General features: G+C 40.3%; 2 protein-coding genes across 5 annotated transcripts; one reads left to right on the plus strand and one right to left on the minus strand.

Moving 5' to 3' along the window:
• Positions 1-2,012: 2,012 nt before the first annotated feature.
• LOC117539625 (zinc finger protein 319-like) lies at positions 2,013-5,736 on the minus strand. Its single transcript, XM_034205864.1, has 3 exons — positions 5,357-5,736; positions 4,344-4,449; positions 2,013-4,257 (listed from the first exon to the last, which is right to left on the minus strand). Exons 2-3 carry the CDS (start codon positions 4,346-4,348, stop codon positions 2,391-2,393), a joined length of 1,872 nt encoding a protein of 623 aa, XP_034061755.1. The 5' UTR covers positions 4,349-4,449; positions 5,357-5,736; the 3' UTR covers positions 2,013-2,390.
• A 186-nt stretch (positions 5,737-5,922) lies between these two features.
• Positions 5,923-12,680, plus strand: usb1 (U6 snRNA biogenesis 1). 4 transcript variants are annotated; one of them, XM_034205868.1, is made up of 8 exons: positions 6,039-6,433; positions 7,103-7,242; positions 7,335-7,518; positions 8,209-8,262; positions 9,330-9,435; positions 9,688-9,771; positions 10,536-10,621; positions 11,878-12,680. In XM_034205868.1, exons 1-7 carry the CDS (start codon positions 6,270-6,272, stop codon positions 10,575-10,577), a joined length of 774 nt encoding a protein of 257 aa, XP_034061759.1. In that variant the 5' UTR covers positions 6,039-6,269; the 3' UTR covers positions 10,578-10,621; positions 11,878-12,680. The 4 variants fall into 4 exon arrangements, with proteins under 4 accessions (XP_034061758.1, XP_034061759.1, XP_034061757.1 ...); XM_034205869.1 differs by lacking the exon at positions 10,536-10,621 and having other exon boundaries at positions 6,110-6,186; positions 6,287-6,433; XM_034205867.1 differs by lacking the exon at positions 10,536-10,621 and having other exon boundaries at positions 5,923-6,433; positions 7,141-7,242.
• The last annotated feature ends 348 nt before the right edge of the window (positions 12,681-13,028 follow it).

Below are 13,028 nucleotides of genomic sequence, written 5' to 3' on the forward strand. Positions count from 1 at the left end.
TTCTAAAGCACAAATACAATCTCATAGCACTCGAAGAACAGGAAGGTGTCATTCAATCTGGTAGGACACAGCATCCACCTCAACGCAACATATAACAGGTAACAACGGTATTAATATTTCTTTCAAAATATTTAACAAAAACAGCAGACCAGGAAGGTTAGCAAATATATATAGATATATATCAAAACAAAACAAAAAGGCGCAGGTCTGCTGAAACATTTCTAATACAATTCTCTACAGTCTTGACTCTTGATTTCCCTGTTTGACAGAATACGGTTTACATTCACACACACACACATGCAGAGTGCTCATTAAGGTTCCCTGCAACACACCGGTACAATCACAACATGGACTACAAAAACAACATTTTCCAAAAAACATTTCACATGGTAAATAGTAGCAAGAATACAAAAAAACAGCTCATACATAATGTTGCTTTTGTAAGAAAATGGACACTCACACATCCATAGTATGTACAGGCTGAGACAGGAAGTGTACGATCAAAGTTGGATATTTTCAGTACAAAGAGGTTGAACACGACGGACGTCTGCAGGAATGAGCATTATATTAGTGTGAAATATAAAGGAATGAAGGGTAACAGTGGTATTATTATTTTTGTAATGGTTTTCTTCAGCTGCTTTGCTAGTCTACATACCTTTGAGATTGGGCGCTGTTTCACTGTTGTTTTGATACATCCAAATTTAGGGCATAAACTTTATTAAAAGTTTACTTAAACTAGGGCTGTACTGAATAGTTTCCAAAAACTTAATTTGTAAAGTTACATTAACATTCAAATGCTGCACAGCTTTTTTTTTGCATTTGTAGTGCACCTGTATTATCTAACAGCACCATGAATTAGAACCACCATATCAAAAAAGAGATAACGGGATTATATTTTGGGAGTGCTCCATCAAGAATACTTTTTTTGTTCAGGGTGGTGTCTTCATAAAATATGATATTGACTTTTGAAGCTTCATTGGAAAACCTCAACAGAAGCTGCCAATGTAAAAAACCTACATTCGGTACAGCCCTAACTAAAACCCGAAGAGAATCACTGGCCTGAAGGAGTAGAAACACTGCTTCTGTATTACTGTAGGGAGATAATAACCTAAAGCATTTTGAGTCTGAGGCATTAGTCAAATCTCCAGTCTTCTGATACTGAACTGGCTGAGACAGGAAGGGGAGGACACAAAAAGCAAAGATGAGAGGAAGATGAATGGAAAAACTGAAGAGCAGAGAAGAGATATGAGAGAAAGAAATAACAAGAGAATGAACCCCTTCTAGTGGACACTATCAGTTTGTGTGTGGGAGAGAAACTCTCTCTAGAGGATATTCCGGGCATAATAGGGCCACTCAAAGTACCAAATTCAAAGAAAACTATAGCTGTCACATAAGACAGTTTAATGAAATAACTTTTTTTCCTTCAATTAGGTGGGACATAAGTATTAATGCATCAACCTGCATTATGGCACCTGTTTCTTTCTGATTTAAGTTTGGCTAATGGCAGCTTAAGTGGCTGTTGCTTCTTTACTGTTAGAACTGTCTGATTGTGGTGGCTGGTCTACCTGCATGTGCCATCCGACCTCTGCAGCTCATCCAGAATGCAGCGGCTCGCCTGGTCTTCAACCTTCCAAAATGTTCCCACACCACGCCGCTCCTCCGCTCCCTTCACTGGCTTCCAGTAACTGCTAGAATCCACTTCAAGATACTGGTACTTACCATGCTGCGAATGGATCTGGCCCTTCCTACATCCAGGACATGGTTAAACTGTATACCCCAGCGCGTGCACTCCGCTCTGCATCAGCCAAACGACTCGCTGCGAGGGGGACCCAAGTTCCCATCAGCAAAAACACGTGGGTTTGCTATCCTGGCTCCAAGATGGTGGAATGAGCTCCCCATTGAAATCAGGACGGCAGAAAGCTTACACACCTTCCAGCACAGATTGAAAACTCATCTCTTTCGACTCCACTTCGAGCGATAGAATTACTAACAAAGCACTTATATACTAATAAAGGACTGGCTTATCTAAAGCCAGTTGAGTAGCACATGAAATGTTTTGGCTCTATGAAACCTGATGTACTTATATGATTCTGTTTTCTTCAAGTTTGTATTTTGTTGGTCGAACGCACTTTTTGTAAGTCGCTTTGGATAAAAGCGTCAGCTAAATGCAATGTAATGTAATGATGCAATGAGGAGAGGAGGGATAAAAGAAAGATGTGGAACAAAGAAAAAAAAAGTGCAGAAAGAAAAAAGAAAATATCTGACAGGGTCAGAACAAAAGTAAAGCATCAAACATTTGATGTTGTAATGAATGCAATAATCATATCCTGAAAATGTGGATGGACAGGACAACAACAGTTTGGGGACTGTCTGTTTAAGAGAAAAAGTCTTTATAAGCACTCTGGCACTGGGTAACCACCGCCTTCTGCTGTGTGCTGCACTGTGTGATCCTGCAAAGAGCCTAAGTCACTGAAACGCTCCCCACACCAAACACATTTAAACTGCCCTTCTCTGGAGTGTGTGCTCGTGTGTTTGGTCAAGTGCTCGCGTTGTTTGAAGCCCTTGGTGCAGTGGCCACATTTGTACGGTTTCTCCCCTGTATGCACGCGCCGGTGTCTGTTCAGGTCCGAGGAGTATTTAAAACGTTTCTCGCATTCAGGGCACTTCAGCGGCTTTTCTCGGGACGGGTCGCATCGATGCTGGACAAATTCTGAAGATGACAGGAATCGGCGGTCACAGAGGGAGCACTTTAGAGGCTTCTCCTGGCAGTGAGAGTTTTGATGCCGCTGTAACGTAGAACTCTTCTTGTACCCTTTACCGCAAACGTCACACTTGTACGGCTTGTCTGGCGAGGTGTTAGATGACTCGCCACACTTGTGTCTGAGCAGCTCTCCAGACTGGCTGAACTCTTTCTGGCATGAGGCGCACTTAAACAGGTTGTCCATGCCGTGGACGTGCTGGTGGTAGAGGAGGTGCGAGGGCTGCATGAAGCCCTTGTCACACAGGTTGCATTTGAACGGGCGGTCTGTAGGGTCTTTGTGCGTTCGTCTGTGGCGCACCAGTGCGTACTGCTGCTTGAAGCTCATCTGGCACTCGTCACAGTGGAAGGGACGCTCCTCCGAGTGTGTGCGCTCGTGCTGCCGGAGGTCAGACGGACGCTTGAAACCTTTACCGCACGTGGCGCAGCGGAACGGCCGGGAACCCTGCGGATGGCAGGGGTGGTGGAGAAGCTCCGACGACTCTTTGAAGTGTAGCTCGCATAAGTTGCATTTGAATAAGTGCTCGCCCGAATGCACGTACATGTGACGCACGAGGTGGGAGCGGTGCTTGAAACTCTTCTCGCAAACGGCGCACTTGAACGGCCGTTCGCTGCTGTGTGTCCGCTGGTGGTGCTGGAGATGGGATGACTGGCTGAAGGCCTTGTCGCATGTGTCGCATTTGAAGGGTTTTTCGCCCGTGTGCACCCTCTCGTGCCGCGTGAGTTCTGACATGTGTTTGAAGCCCTTCTGGCAAACGGAGCATTTGTATGGCCGGTCTCGCGCCGAGGGAAACGGTAGAATGGATGAGCTGCTGCTTGCCGATGCCCCGTCGCTGCTGGGCTGCTGGGGAGTATTTGAGGTGGGCGTGGTGTTGCCAGAAGAACCGGGTTGGTAGGTTTTCTCACATATTGAACACTTCATTGGGTTGGTGCTGTTGTGGGACGTATGGTGCTGCGCTAAAGAGGTGAGTAGAGAGAAGCCCATCTTACAAACTCCACACACAAACGGCTTCTGCTCCACCTGAACACACTGGTGCTCTAGCAAGTCTGTCGCCTGGTGGAAAATCTTCAAGCACTGAGTGCACTGGAATGACCTGTCCTGATTCACCATGCACTGGTGCTCGTGTGGGTTGGCCAGGTGAGAGATATCATGTCCACAGGCCCCGCACTTGTGTCCTGCTTCCGTTGCTACCTGCAGGGTGCTCTGCTGGGCCTGGGCGGGGTGCTGCTGCTGCTGACTGAGCTGCCCCCCTCCATGCTGCTGACTGTTGTGTTGTTGGCTGTGTTGGCTGTGCTGTCCATGCTGGGTCTGCTGCGGCTGCTGTAAAGACGTAGCATCCTGCTGTAGTACGATGCCATACACTGCACAGCCCAATGCGTTCTCAGCAGATGGAGGTATGGTGTGGACGACTGGAGGTGGAGTGACTGCATGCTGCTGCCATGCCTCGGGCATGCGGGCTCGGGAGTAGGGATTCAGTTTGGCAGCCGGTGCGGCCCAACTGCGGTAAGAAATGGAGATTGAAACATATTTAAACAATTAGCTGAGACTTTAGAGTGTTTTGAAAAAATTGAAAAAAAAACTCACTCCATTTCAGCAAGTGGAACTGTCCAGAGGAGTGGAGATCTGACTTGTGTGGAGGGATGGAAGTAATCCTCCTACTTTGACTTCATTTGTGGCATTTAACTGGTAACTGTATGAACAAAATAATTAAGGTGAGACAGAACATCAATGTGCAATCAAAGGAGCTACTACTCAAAAGCAAAGATGTAAAATTATGTTATATTTACAACATCCACTGATCAAACTGCCAGTATACCATGGTCAAAATATATATATATTGTTGTAGCAGAATGCTTTCAAAATTGTTGTTCAAGATTGCAAATGTAATTTTCTACATCAGTTTTGATGATTTTTCTTGATAAACTCTGCAGGATTAAACGTTCACAATTATTAATAATGACTTACTATAAGTACTGTGATCTGTGTTGCAATATTAGGTAACTGTTGGGTCAAGACTATGCAGGCAGCCCCTCAAGACAAATAACACAGCAGATTCTTCCTATCTAGTTTACTAGTAGCAAATATAGAAGAGGTAAACTGTTGAAAGCCTGTTTGCATCAGTCATAATGAATCACCCACAAGACATGTAATGTGAAAAACATCCTTACAATGACATGTACTGCATTTGACATTGCTGTAATAATCCCATTTCAGACAACTTGAGATGTGCATCGTGAACGCAGAATTGCACAGCATTGAACCATTCATTAACATACACACTTTAACGCTTAGTCGTAAATGTACATGATTATTAAACCTGTTATTTTTACAAACGATTAAGTAGAAATCCAAATGCTCAACGATTCGCGTGTAAAAAAAAAAGAAGTGGAACATTTGCCTGTTCGTCTCCAGGCAAAGATCAGTAGGCTAACCAGCTAGCCTAGCCACATGCTAACTCGGCCACAGAGGCGCAGGGAAGAGCTAACGTTAACGGACTAGCCTTAGGAAAATAACAGTCCAGTAGCTACTGCAGCAGAGACACCTTAGCTAGTGTGTGGTGCATGTTAACAGCGATGATAAATACTGCATTTACATACCTGTGGAGTCCAGTCAAGCCTGTAAAAATATCCCCGATAAAATGACAGTGCAGTATGTTAGCTAGCGTTGCTCCCCCGAATAACATTAGGTTCCTTCTTCACATCCGCAAACGGTGCTTGGATGGTCTCTTGTTAGAGCACTGTGCTCCGGGGGCCGGAAAAAATGTTATTTGCTGGTCATAACAATTGGTGAAAATTCTCTCACGGTTTACCAATTTGCCAGATAAACGGTCTCGTTTCACGTATACATTTATTACACTCCTAAGGCATTCTCTCAGCAATAGAAAACACATGCATTTTGTTGTAAATTGCTAGCTAGCTATCAGCTAGCTTCTGAGCCCCTGCTCGCACACGGGAACATGAATAAACAAATAGTTCATTGGCATGCTCACAGAACACACGCGCACGCACACACACAGAACCTGGTTTTCTTGGCTTTTACTTCTGTAAACGTTTCCCCATTCAACAAATGTATTCGCAAATCAAGTCATAAAGAATAACATATGAAAGTGAATGTTTATTAGACAACACTTTAAAATAGGGTATTTCTTATTTTTCTTCTTCTTCGGTTCACCAGTAGCTGTCACCTCTTTTAAATGTTGTGAGGGCTAACATGCATTTTGACATATTTCTCAATTTCATTATGCATATCGTTTCAAACCTCTGAAAGGGGAACTCATTTGAGCCAGGGCTGCGTTTCACTGGGAACAACATTTGTGTTACAAAAGGTTATTTACACCGGAAGCGCAGGACTGCGTTGACAACTCGCCGACTGGTTGTCATTTGCCGCTAAAAATACGTTTTGTAGCCTACATTTTAACTTTAAATATGTATGTGAATTAATATCTGTCTCTTAGCAAATGTACATGTGTATTTAAGTTTCGCTATGCTCTGAAACATTACACATGACAGGATGTTGGTTTGCTACAGCAGCAGCTCGGAGGAGGAAAGTGAGGACGCAGTACCGACTGATGAAAACAACAGTTTTTCTCGAAAGTGTCAAGAGGAAGAGGATGGTAACAACGGTGGCCCAGCGAGGAAGAAACACAAAATTGAGCAGCAGGCTCCTAAATCAAGGTGTGTGTTTGTCAATGTGTCGGTCTGCAGAACTGAAATAAGTTATCAGATATTTTACTTGAGTAAAACTAGCAGTGCTATAGTGTAAAAAAGTTAGTACAAATGGAAGTCTTGCATTCAAAATGCTACTCGGGTAAAAGCACAAAAGTATTAGCATATGCTTAACGTAGCAAAAGTTATAGCACTCATTATGTAGTGTATCGCCCATTTTAGAACCATATCTATTTTATATAAATTGTTGTATTATAAATATTGATGCATTTATTTAAGGAAGGGTTTAATTGAGTATATTTACATGTATATAGTTCTAGGTAGCTCAACAATATAACATAGTTTATAAATAGATTTATATTTTGTATTAGTCATCCTAATCTGCAAAGTAACAGCTGTAATATAAAAGTAGTAAATAAAAAAACGTGCCTACAAAATGTATAATTAAATTTGAAAGTGGCATAATTTACAAATATTGAGACATTTTACCTAGTTACATTCCAACACCACAAGACAGAGAAACATACAGCACATATACAGGATGAGGCAGCAAACACATTTTGTAACATATGATCAAAAGTAGGTAATTTATTTAAAAATAAAATATGTATTCAACTTCTTCTCCTGGCCAACCCCTTGAGAATGAACCTATGGTCTCACCGGTGTGTGTTTCATTAGGCTTCCTCTCCCTGGCTGCCTGTTGGCCATGTTTCCAGATGAAGAGGACGCAGAGACTGAAGACAGCTCCCTTCATGGTGGACGCATCCGCTCCTTCAAACATGAGAGAGGCAACTGGGCCAGTTACGTTTATTTACCATGTAAGACCAACACACCATACTGCTGCTGGTAATAATGACTTCATTCTAATTGATTTAACCCACCTTCTCTCTCTCTCTCCTCTGCACATCAGACCATCCTGAGGAGGAGTTCATGGAGTTGTTGGAGGATCTGCTCTCGTTTGCCAGTGCCCATGGAGCGGTTTTGACCCTGCAGGAGGAGTTCCACCTCAGCCTGTCTCAGACGGTGGTGCTCAGACACCACTGGATCCAACCCTTCGCCCAGAGCCTGAAGGCAGGTCTGATGCACTGCAAGAGGTAAGCTCAAATACCCATACAACGAAAGAAACTCATATTTGATTTGTTCATTTATTTTCTGCTTAACACCAGTGTGTTTGCAGAACATATGTACAGGAACACTATGTACAGGAAGCCATTTATAGGACAAGTATTTCAATTGTGACAAAAAATCCTTACATTTTCAGTAATATTACCCATAAAGCCTCCACTGTTAACGTAGAATATAAAAACTGAGAAAAGTCTCGATGAAATCAAGAAAATGTTGGCCGCATTTAACAAAAGCAGAAATATATATCAATCTATCCATTTGGGTATAATTCAAGTCTCATTTACTCAGTTCTATGCTCGCTACTTCCCAAAACACATGCATTTGTACTAAAACCTTGTTTTAAATGGTTACGCTTTCACAGTTGCACTACCAGTCTGAAGTTGAATAAAAAATGTTTTTGTGAAAATGCATGTGTGAGAGAAGTAATTAGCATACAGTACGACAAGAATAATGAAGAGAGTGCAGGCATAGGTAATCAATGAAACAATATACATATTGGATCTCTGCAGGTAAGGTGAGGAAAACAGCATACAGTATGCAGCAGCAGTATAACTTGCACTGGAGTAAGTGGAATAGAGAACATCGTTGATAAAAGATAGTCAAGTTGCATCAGAATCTGACTGGTGGAAATGTGTCCATGCTGTGTTTCTTGTTTCCAGGTTTCTGTGCACAGCAGGGAGACTGAGGGTCTACTGTAACGCTGAGAGGACCAGGTACTAGGGCTGCTCAATTAATCATATTTTAATCGCAATTACGAGTATGGCTTGCAACGATTATGAAAACAACGTAATCGAAATAAAACGATTATTTTTGTATTAATATTATTACCTTTTTTTTTTTTTTATTAAATTTAAAAAATGTTGTATTGGTTTTTCAGTTGAGTTATACTTAAAGTTCAGGGTAATTAACTGTTAAAAACATACTGTTCAAAAAAAAAATCTCCAATATATTGATGTTTTCAAAGTAAATGGATAATCGTTTTTAATAATCGTGATATCAATTATTGACCCAAATAATCGAGATTGTGATTTTTGCCATAATCGAGCAGCCCTACCAGGTACAGACACTGCTTTGAATTATCTTCCTTTCTCACTAATATCATATACTGTATACACGTATAACTACTGTAAGTCACTGGCAAATGAGCTATAAACAAAAATATATGTGTGTGTGGGTATTATTCAGTCATAGGTCTTTAGGTATATAGTCTTAGGGCTAGCTGATATGCAGACAATCAAATATCACAATTTGTTTTGACCAAATGCTTCCATATGGGTTCAGCAACATTATGGCTGAGTTGATCATTGGTATTTTCACATATTTTTAACACAATGGTATTTTGATAAATATTCATCACTTATTAGGATATAAGGAACAAGTGGTGAAGGCAGATAATAAAACAGTCTGGTACATTTAGAAATTCTTATGACTTTACTGTAATGCAGCCTTTAAAACCATGAAAATACAACAATTAAGCCATATTACGATAATTATAATAAAATATCACAATTGTATGAAAGCATTAACTGAAAATTGATGATAATGCAAATAAAAAATGGAAAACCTAACAAATAAAACATAATTTCTAAACCAACAAAATAATAAAAATCCCCAAGAATACTTAGTCTCAGATCTCAGTTTCGATAATATATCAACATTTTACATTACACATTCAGTTTTAACTGTTGCAAAAAAGTTATTGACTTATCTGTCAAGTATACATTTTAATTCTTAATGTGTCTGTGAGAAATATCTTATCTCTCTGTGTTGTCCCCCGCAGGACGTTTCTGGGGATGGAGGTGTGCGCTGGGCATGTTCAGATAATGGACCTGGTCCATGAAGTGGACAAAACCATGACGGAGTTTCACCTGGACACCTTCTATAAGGTCACTGTCTGAGAGACACATTTTATCCTTTGAAATATATAGCAAGACCAGTTTGTGTGTCACTCTTTAAGTTTGAATTAGTATTTTTCTGTTGTTTAGGTACTATTAAATTACATTTAGATATTGAGCTAATAGGACAGGTGTATTTTTGCATTAAAACACCCAGTTTGTCCCATATGACTTATTGTAAAAAATAATTACTATTCAATAAATGATTGTAAACCTAACATCCACCCTGGTCTGTTTTTGAAGGATCCTTCTTTCCATGTGAGTCTGGCCTGGTGTGCTGGAGACCTGACGGGACAGATGAAGGAGGGGTGCATTCAGGGGATGCAGGTACACTGACCCCACTCTGTTTCTTACATCTTAAATCATTCCAATGTTCTGACAATATATAAATGCCAACATATAAGGGGGTCATTTAACAGGTATCTCTATTACATAGATTTTCACAAAGAAAGCACTAATAAGTATATGTGTTATAATTATAAAGCTGTTAAAAAGCATCATTCTTGAGTAATGCATCCTTTTCAAAAACGTGTGTTCATGCAAAAGATTTCAAATCTAAAGAGACCCTCTTGGGTTGGGTCACGATGGAAAGAAACGTGATTAACAGGACCCTACGGAGCTCTTTAATCTGCTGTTGTATCACTATAATATTTCTAATGGGAACTTATTATGAGTACAGAATACATTTACAGTGACCTTATTGTACCTTTGGGCAGTTTTATGATATTAATAGAATGTGGTACTGTAATGTTATATTCCTACAGAGAGTTATTTCCAATAGTAGTAGTACTACTAAAGTAGATTTGGTTTTTCTACTATGTATATATTGATTGAGGCATCTCTTTAGTTTTGGCACACAGTAGCCATGCTATCCTCTTTTATGCAATATTTTACGTACATATTTATCTAAATGTTAATTGTTTTGTTTTATAATAAGGGTTTATGTGGACTTAAAGTTCTCAAACGTTGGAAGAAGAACCCAGATCCTTTTATGTTCCCTTAAAGGTGGGGTAAGTAATTTTGGAGAAACCAGCTGAAGTGCCTAGAATTTGAAAATCCACAACCGGAACAAATCTGCCACTTCCTTACAGAGCCCCTCCTCCAACACACACGAACGCGCACATGACCAATGAGGGCACAAGATAAGTTTGTGCACAGATGGAAGGCTGACAGGCAGGTAGGCCATCCAGTTACTTTAGCCGGGCCGGCTCAGATGATTGGTTGTACTTTTTACAGTATTACGGCTTCCACAGATGACATTTTTTTATGGATTTGTTGTCAAAGCACTTCAGATATTCATTGCTATCGGGATGTTAAGAGCATTCCATGGAATATAACAAAAAGTGTATCTCGAGCCGGTTTCTCAAACTTACCTATCCCACCTTTAAAGAAGTAATCTTCCAAATTTTACAAGAAGTACTCTATTTGCGGTTGACATTTTATGATAGTAAACTTATGTTTTGCCAATTTTATGTCTTTTAAAAGTATATGTTTTTTAATAAATGTTTACATGGACTGCCCCCCCTCCCTTAGGGGAATTCATCCACAGAAAACACACTGGACGCTGCACTAGGTCAGAAACCAGAGGAGACTGTGAGGTCCACCGTAGTAGACGGACCACTGTTGGACAAAATGTCCTCTAATTAAAGGCAGCTCATTGTGGAACAGCCTCCCAACTGAGATACGGATTGTCCCACTCTCAATAGGTTCAAAGGGCAACTCAAAGAATGGTTGAGAAACAAACAGACGTGTAATCACCGCTAAATGCACTTTAACACAGGGGTATCTCCTGTTGCACTTTATATGTCGTAGTTGCTATATTGTATCACCATGTCATAAATACTTGTGTATGCTGCTCTTGCTCTTTTGCACTTTGTATATCATGTATTTGTTTTTTCTATGTTTGTAAAATGTAATTTTCTTAAATGTTTTATGTGAGGGACTGCGGATGGAAATGAGCTCAAAGCTAAATCTGGCACTGTTACGCTTGACACATTTGAATGTTTTAAGTGTTCATTGCTGTGCATTGTCCATGTCCCTGCCAAATAAACGATAACAAAAAAAATGTAGGCCTAAAGTAACTTGAACACAGGTAATCAAACTGACTGAGCCAAAAGGCATTATTTACCGATCTATTTTTTTCTACCATGTAACCCAAGAGTGTGGTCATTATCAGCCAATATTCTGTTAAGCGATATAAAAAAGGTCTGAACTACTAACAGTTGACCTCTTGTCTAGGTAGAGTATAGGTGTAATGTATGCCTTACATAACACCAATAAATCATACTATGGTCTACATGTGAATTGTGCTGAACACTACTGACTAACTTTGGGTAGTAAGAGTACTTGACTTTGACTCATTAACAGGAATTTTGACAAAAGATCTTGCACTAAATGTCAATGCTAATCAAAGTCTGCCTTTCTTCCTGTTAGAGTCTGGTTGATAACCATGAAGAAGGACCATTCGTGCTGCAGTTGGACTGCGAGGAGCTGCGCTTCAGAACAGGAAACAAAACCTTCCGCTTCCCTCTGAAGCCCTGAGTGGATACATGAAAACCTTGAAGTCCTAAGATTGACAGCTGTTTTCTTCTGACACACTACAGAGCTGGAACACTTAAACCCTCTTAGTATTGACACTGCTGGCAGATATGTGGCAGGTCCAAACAATGACAATCAAGGCTCCCTAGAGTGGTGCAGTGGTGATGTTTTTTTGTAGGCTCCGCATATTTACACCACTCCAAGCATAAATGAAATTTGCAGAAGTAAAAAGCAATAGTTAGGCTATAAAGGAGCTACATCACCGTCGCGTGAGTTCACGTCACCACCGCTAAACTCAAGGCGGCCTATGTTCAGCATAATGACAGTCAGTTGTCTTTTTAGCAACCGCTGTTTTTATGAAGTTTTGGATATTCAGGAATAGTGTAATTATTATTATTATTATTAAAATGTGAAAATCTCAGCTTGTTAACCACAGACCTTTTTCAGGCATCTCACCAAAAACATGTTCAAAGAAACATTAAGTTTGAGACAAGGGAACTTTAAGTGCTCAAATGCGTACTGATTTACGGGTTTTGGGACTCATCTCTGCACCATTCTATGGCATAAGAATATGCATTGTTTTAAAAAGATGTATATAAATAAAGTTGCTACTGGTTTCTACTTCTTTGCACATGGGATGCTAATGCTACGAGATGTGATAAGTATGGAAGCCCGTTTGCGCCACAGAAAAGAAAAAAATGTATCCAGTAATTCATAATAATGAGTAATTCATAATTATGAGAAAGTAAGTCATAATTATGAGAAAGTAAGTCATAATTATGAGAAAGTAAGTCATAATAATTAGATGGTGAGTGATAATGAGATAGTAAGTCATAATAAGTTGTGGCGCAAACAGGCTTCCATAGTTCAGGGTCCAGAAAGGTGAATGTCACTGACATTTGTTTTTCGAGAATCATGACGCATGTGTGAGAAGCCTCACATTCAAAGGGTGGAAAGCCGCAATGAAGGGAAGTTGTGGACTTTATCAGTATTGAAACCTCAATAGTGGTTCCCAAACAGACATGAACACATGAAGGGAAAAAGTC

Source organism: Gymnodraco acuticeps, unplaced genomic scaffold (genome assembly GCF_902827175.1).
Source record: "Gymnodraco acuticeps unplaced genomic scaffold, fGymAcu1.1, whole genome shotgun sequence".
NCBI classification, from domain to species: Eukaryota; Metazoa; Chordata; class Actinopteri; order Perciformes; family Bathydraconidae; genus Gymnodraco; species Gymnodraco acuticeps.

Bases quoted from the DNA above. Each gene is read 5' to 3' on its own strand.
- usb1 (XM_034205866.1), top strand. From the start codon at position 6,270: ATGTTGGTTTGCTACAGCAGCAGCTCGGAGGAGGAAAGTGAGGACGCA. The intron at 7,519-8,208 runs GTAAGCTCAAAT...TCTTGTTTCCAG, and splicing joins GGTCTGATGCACTGCAAGAG to GTTTCTGTGCACAGCAGGGA. The intron at 9,772-11,877 runs GTACACTGACCC...TCTTCCTGTTAG, and splicing joins GGTGCATTCAGGGGATGCAG to AGTCTGGTTGATAACCATGA.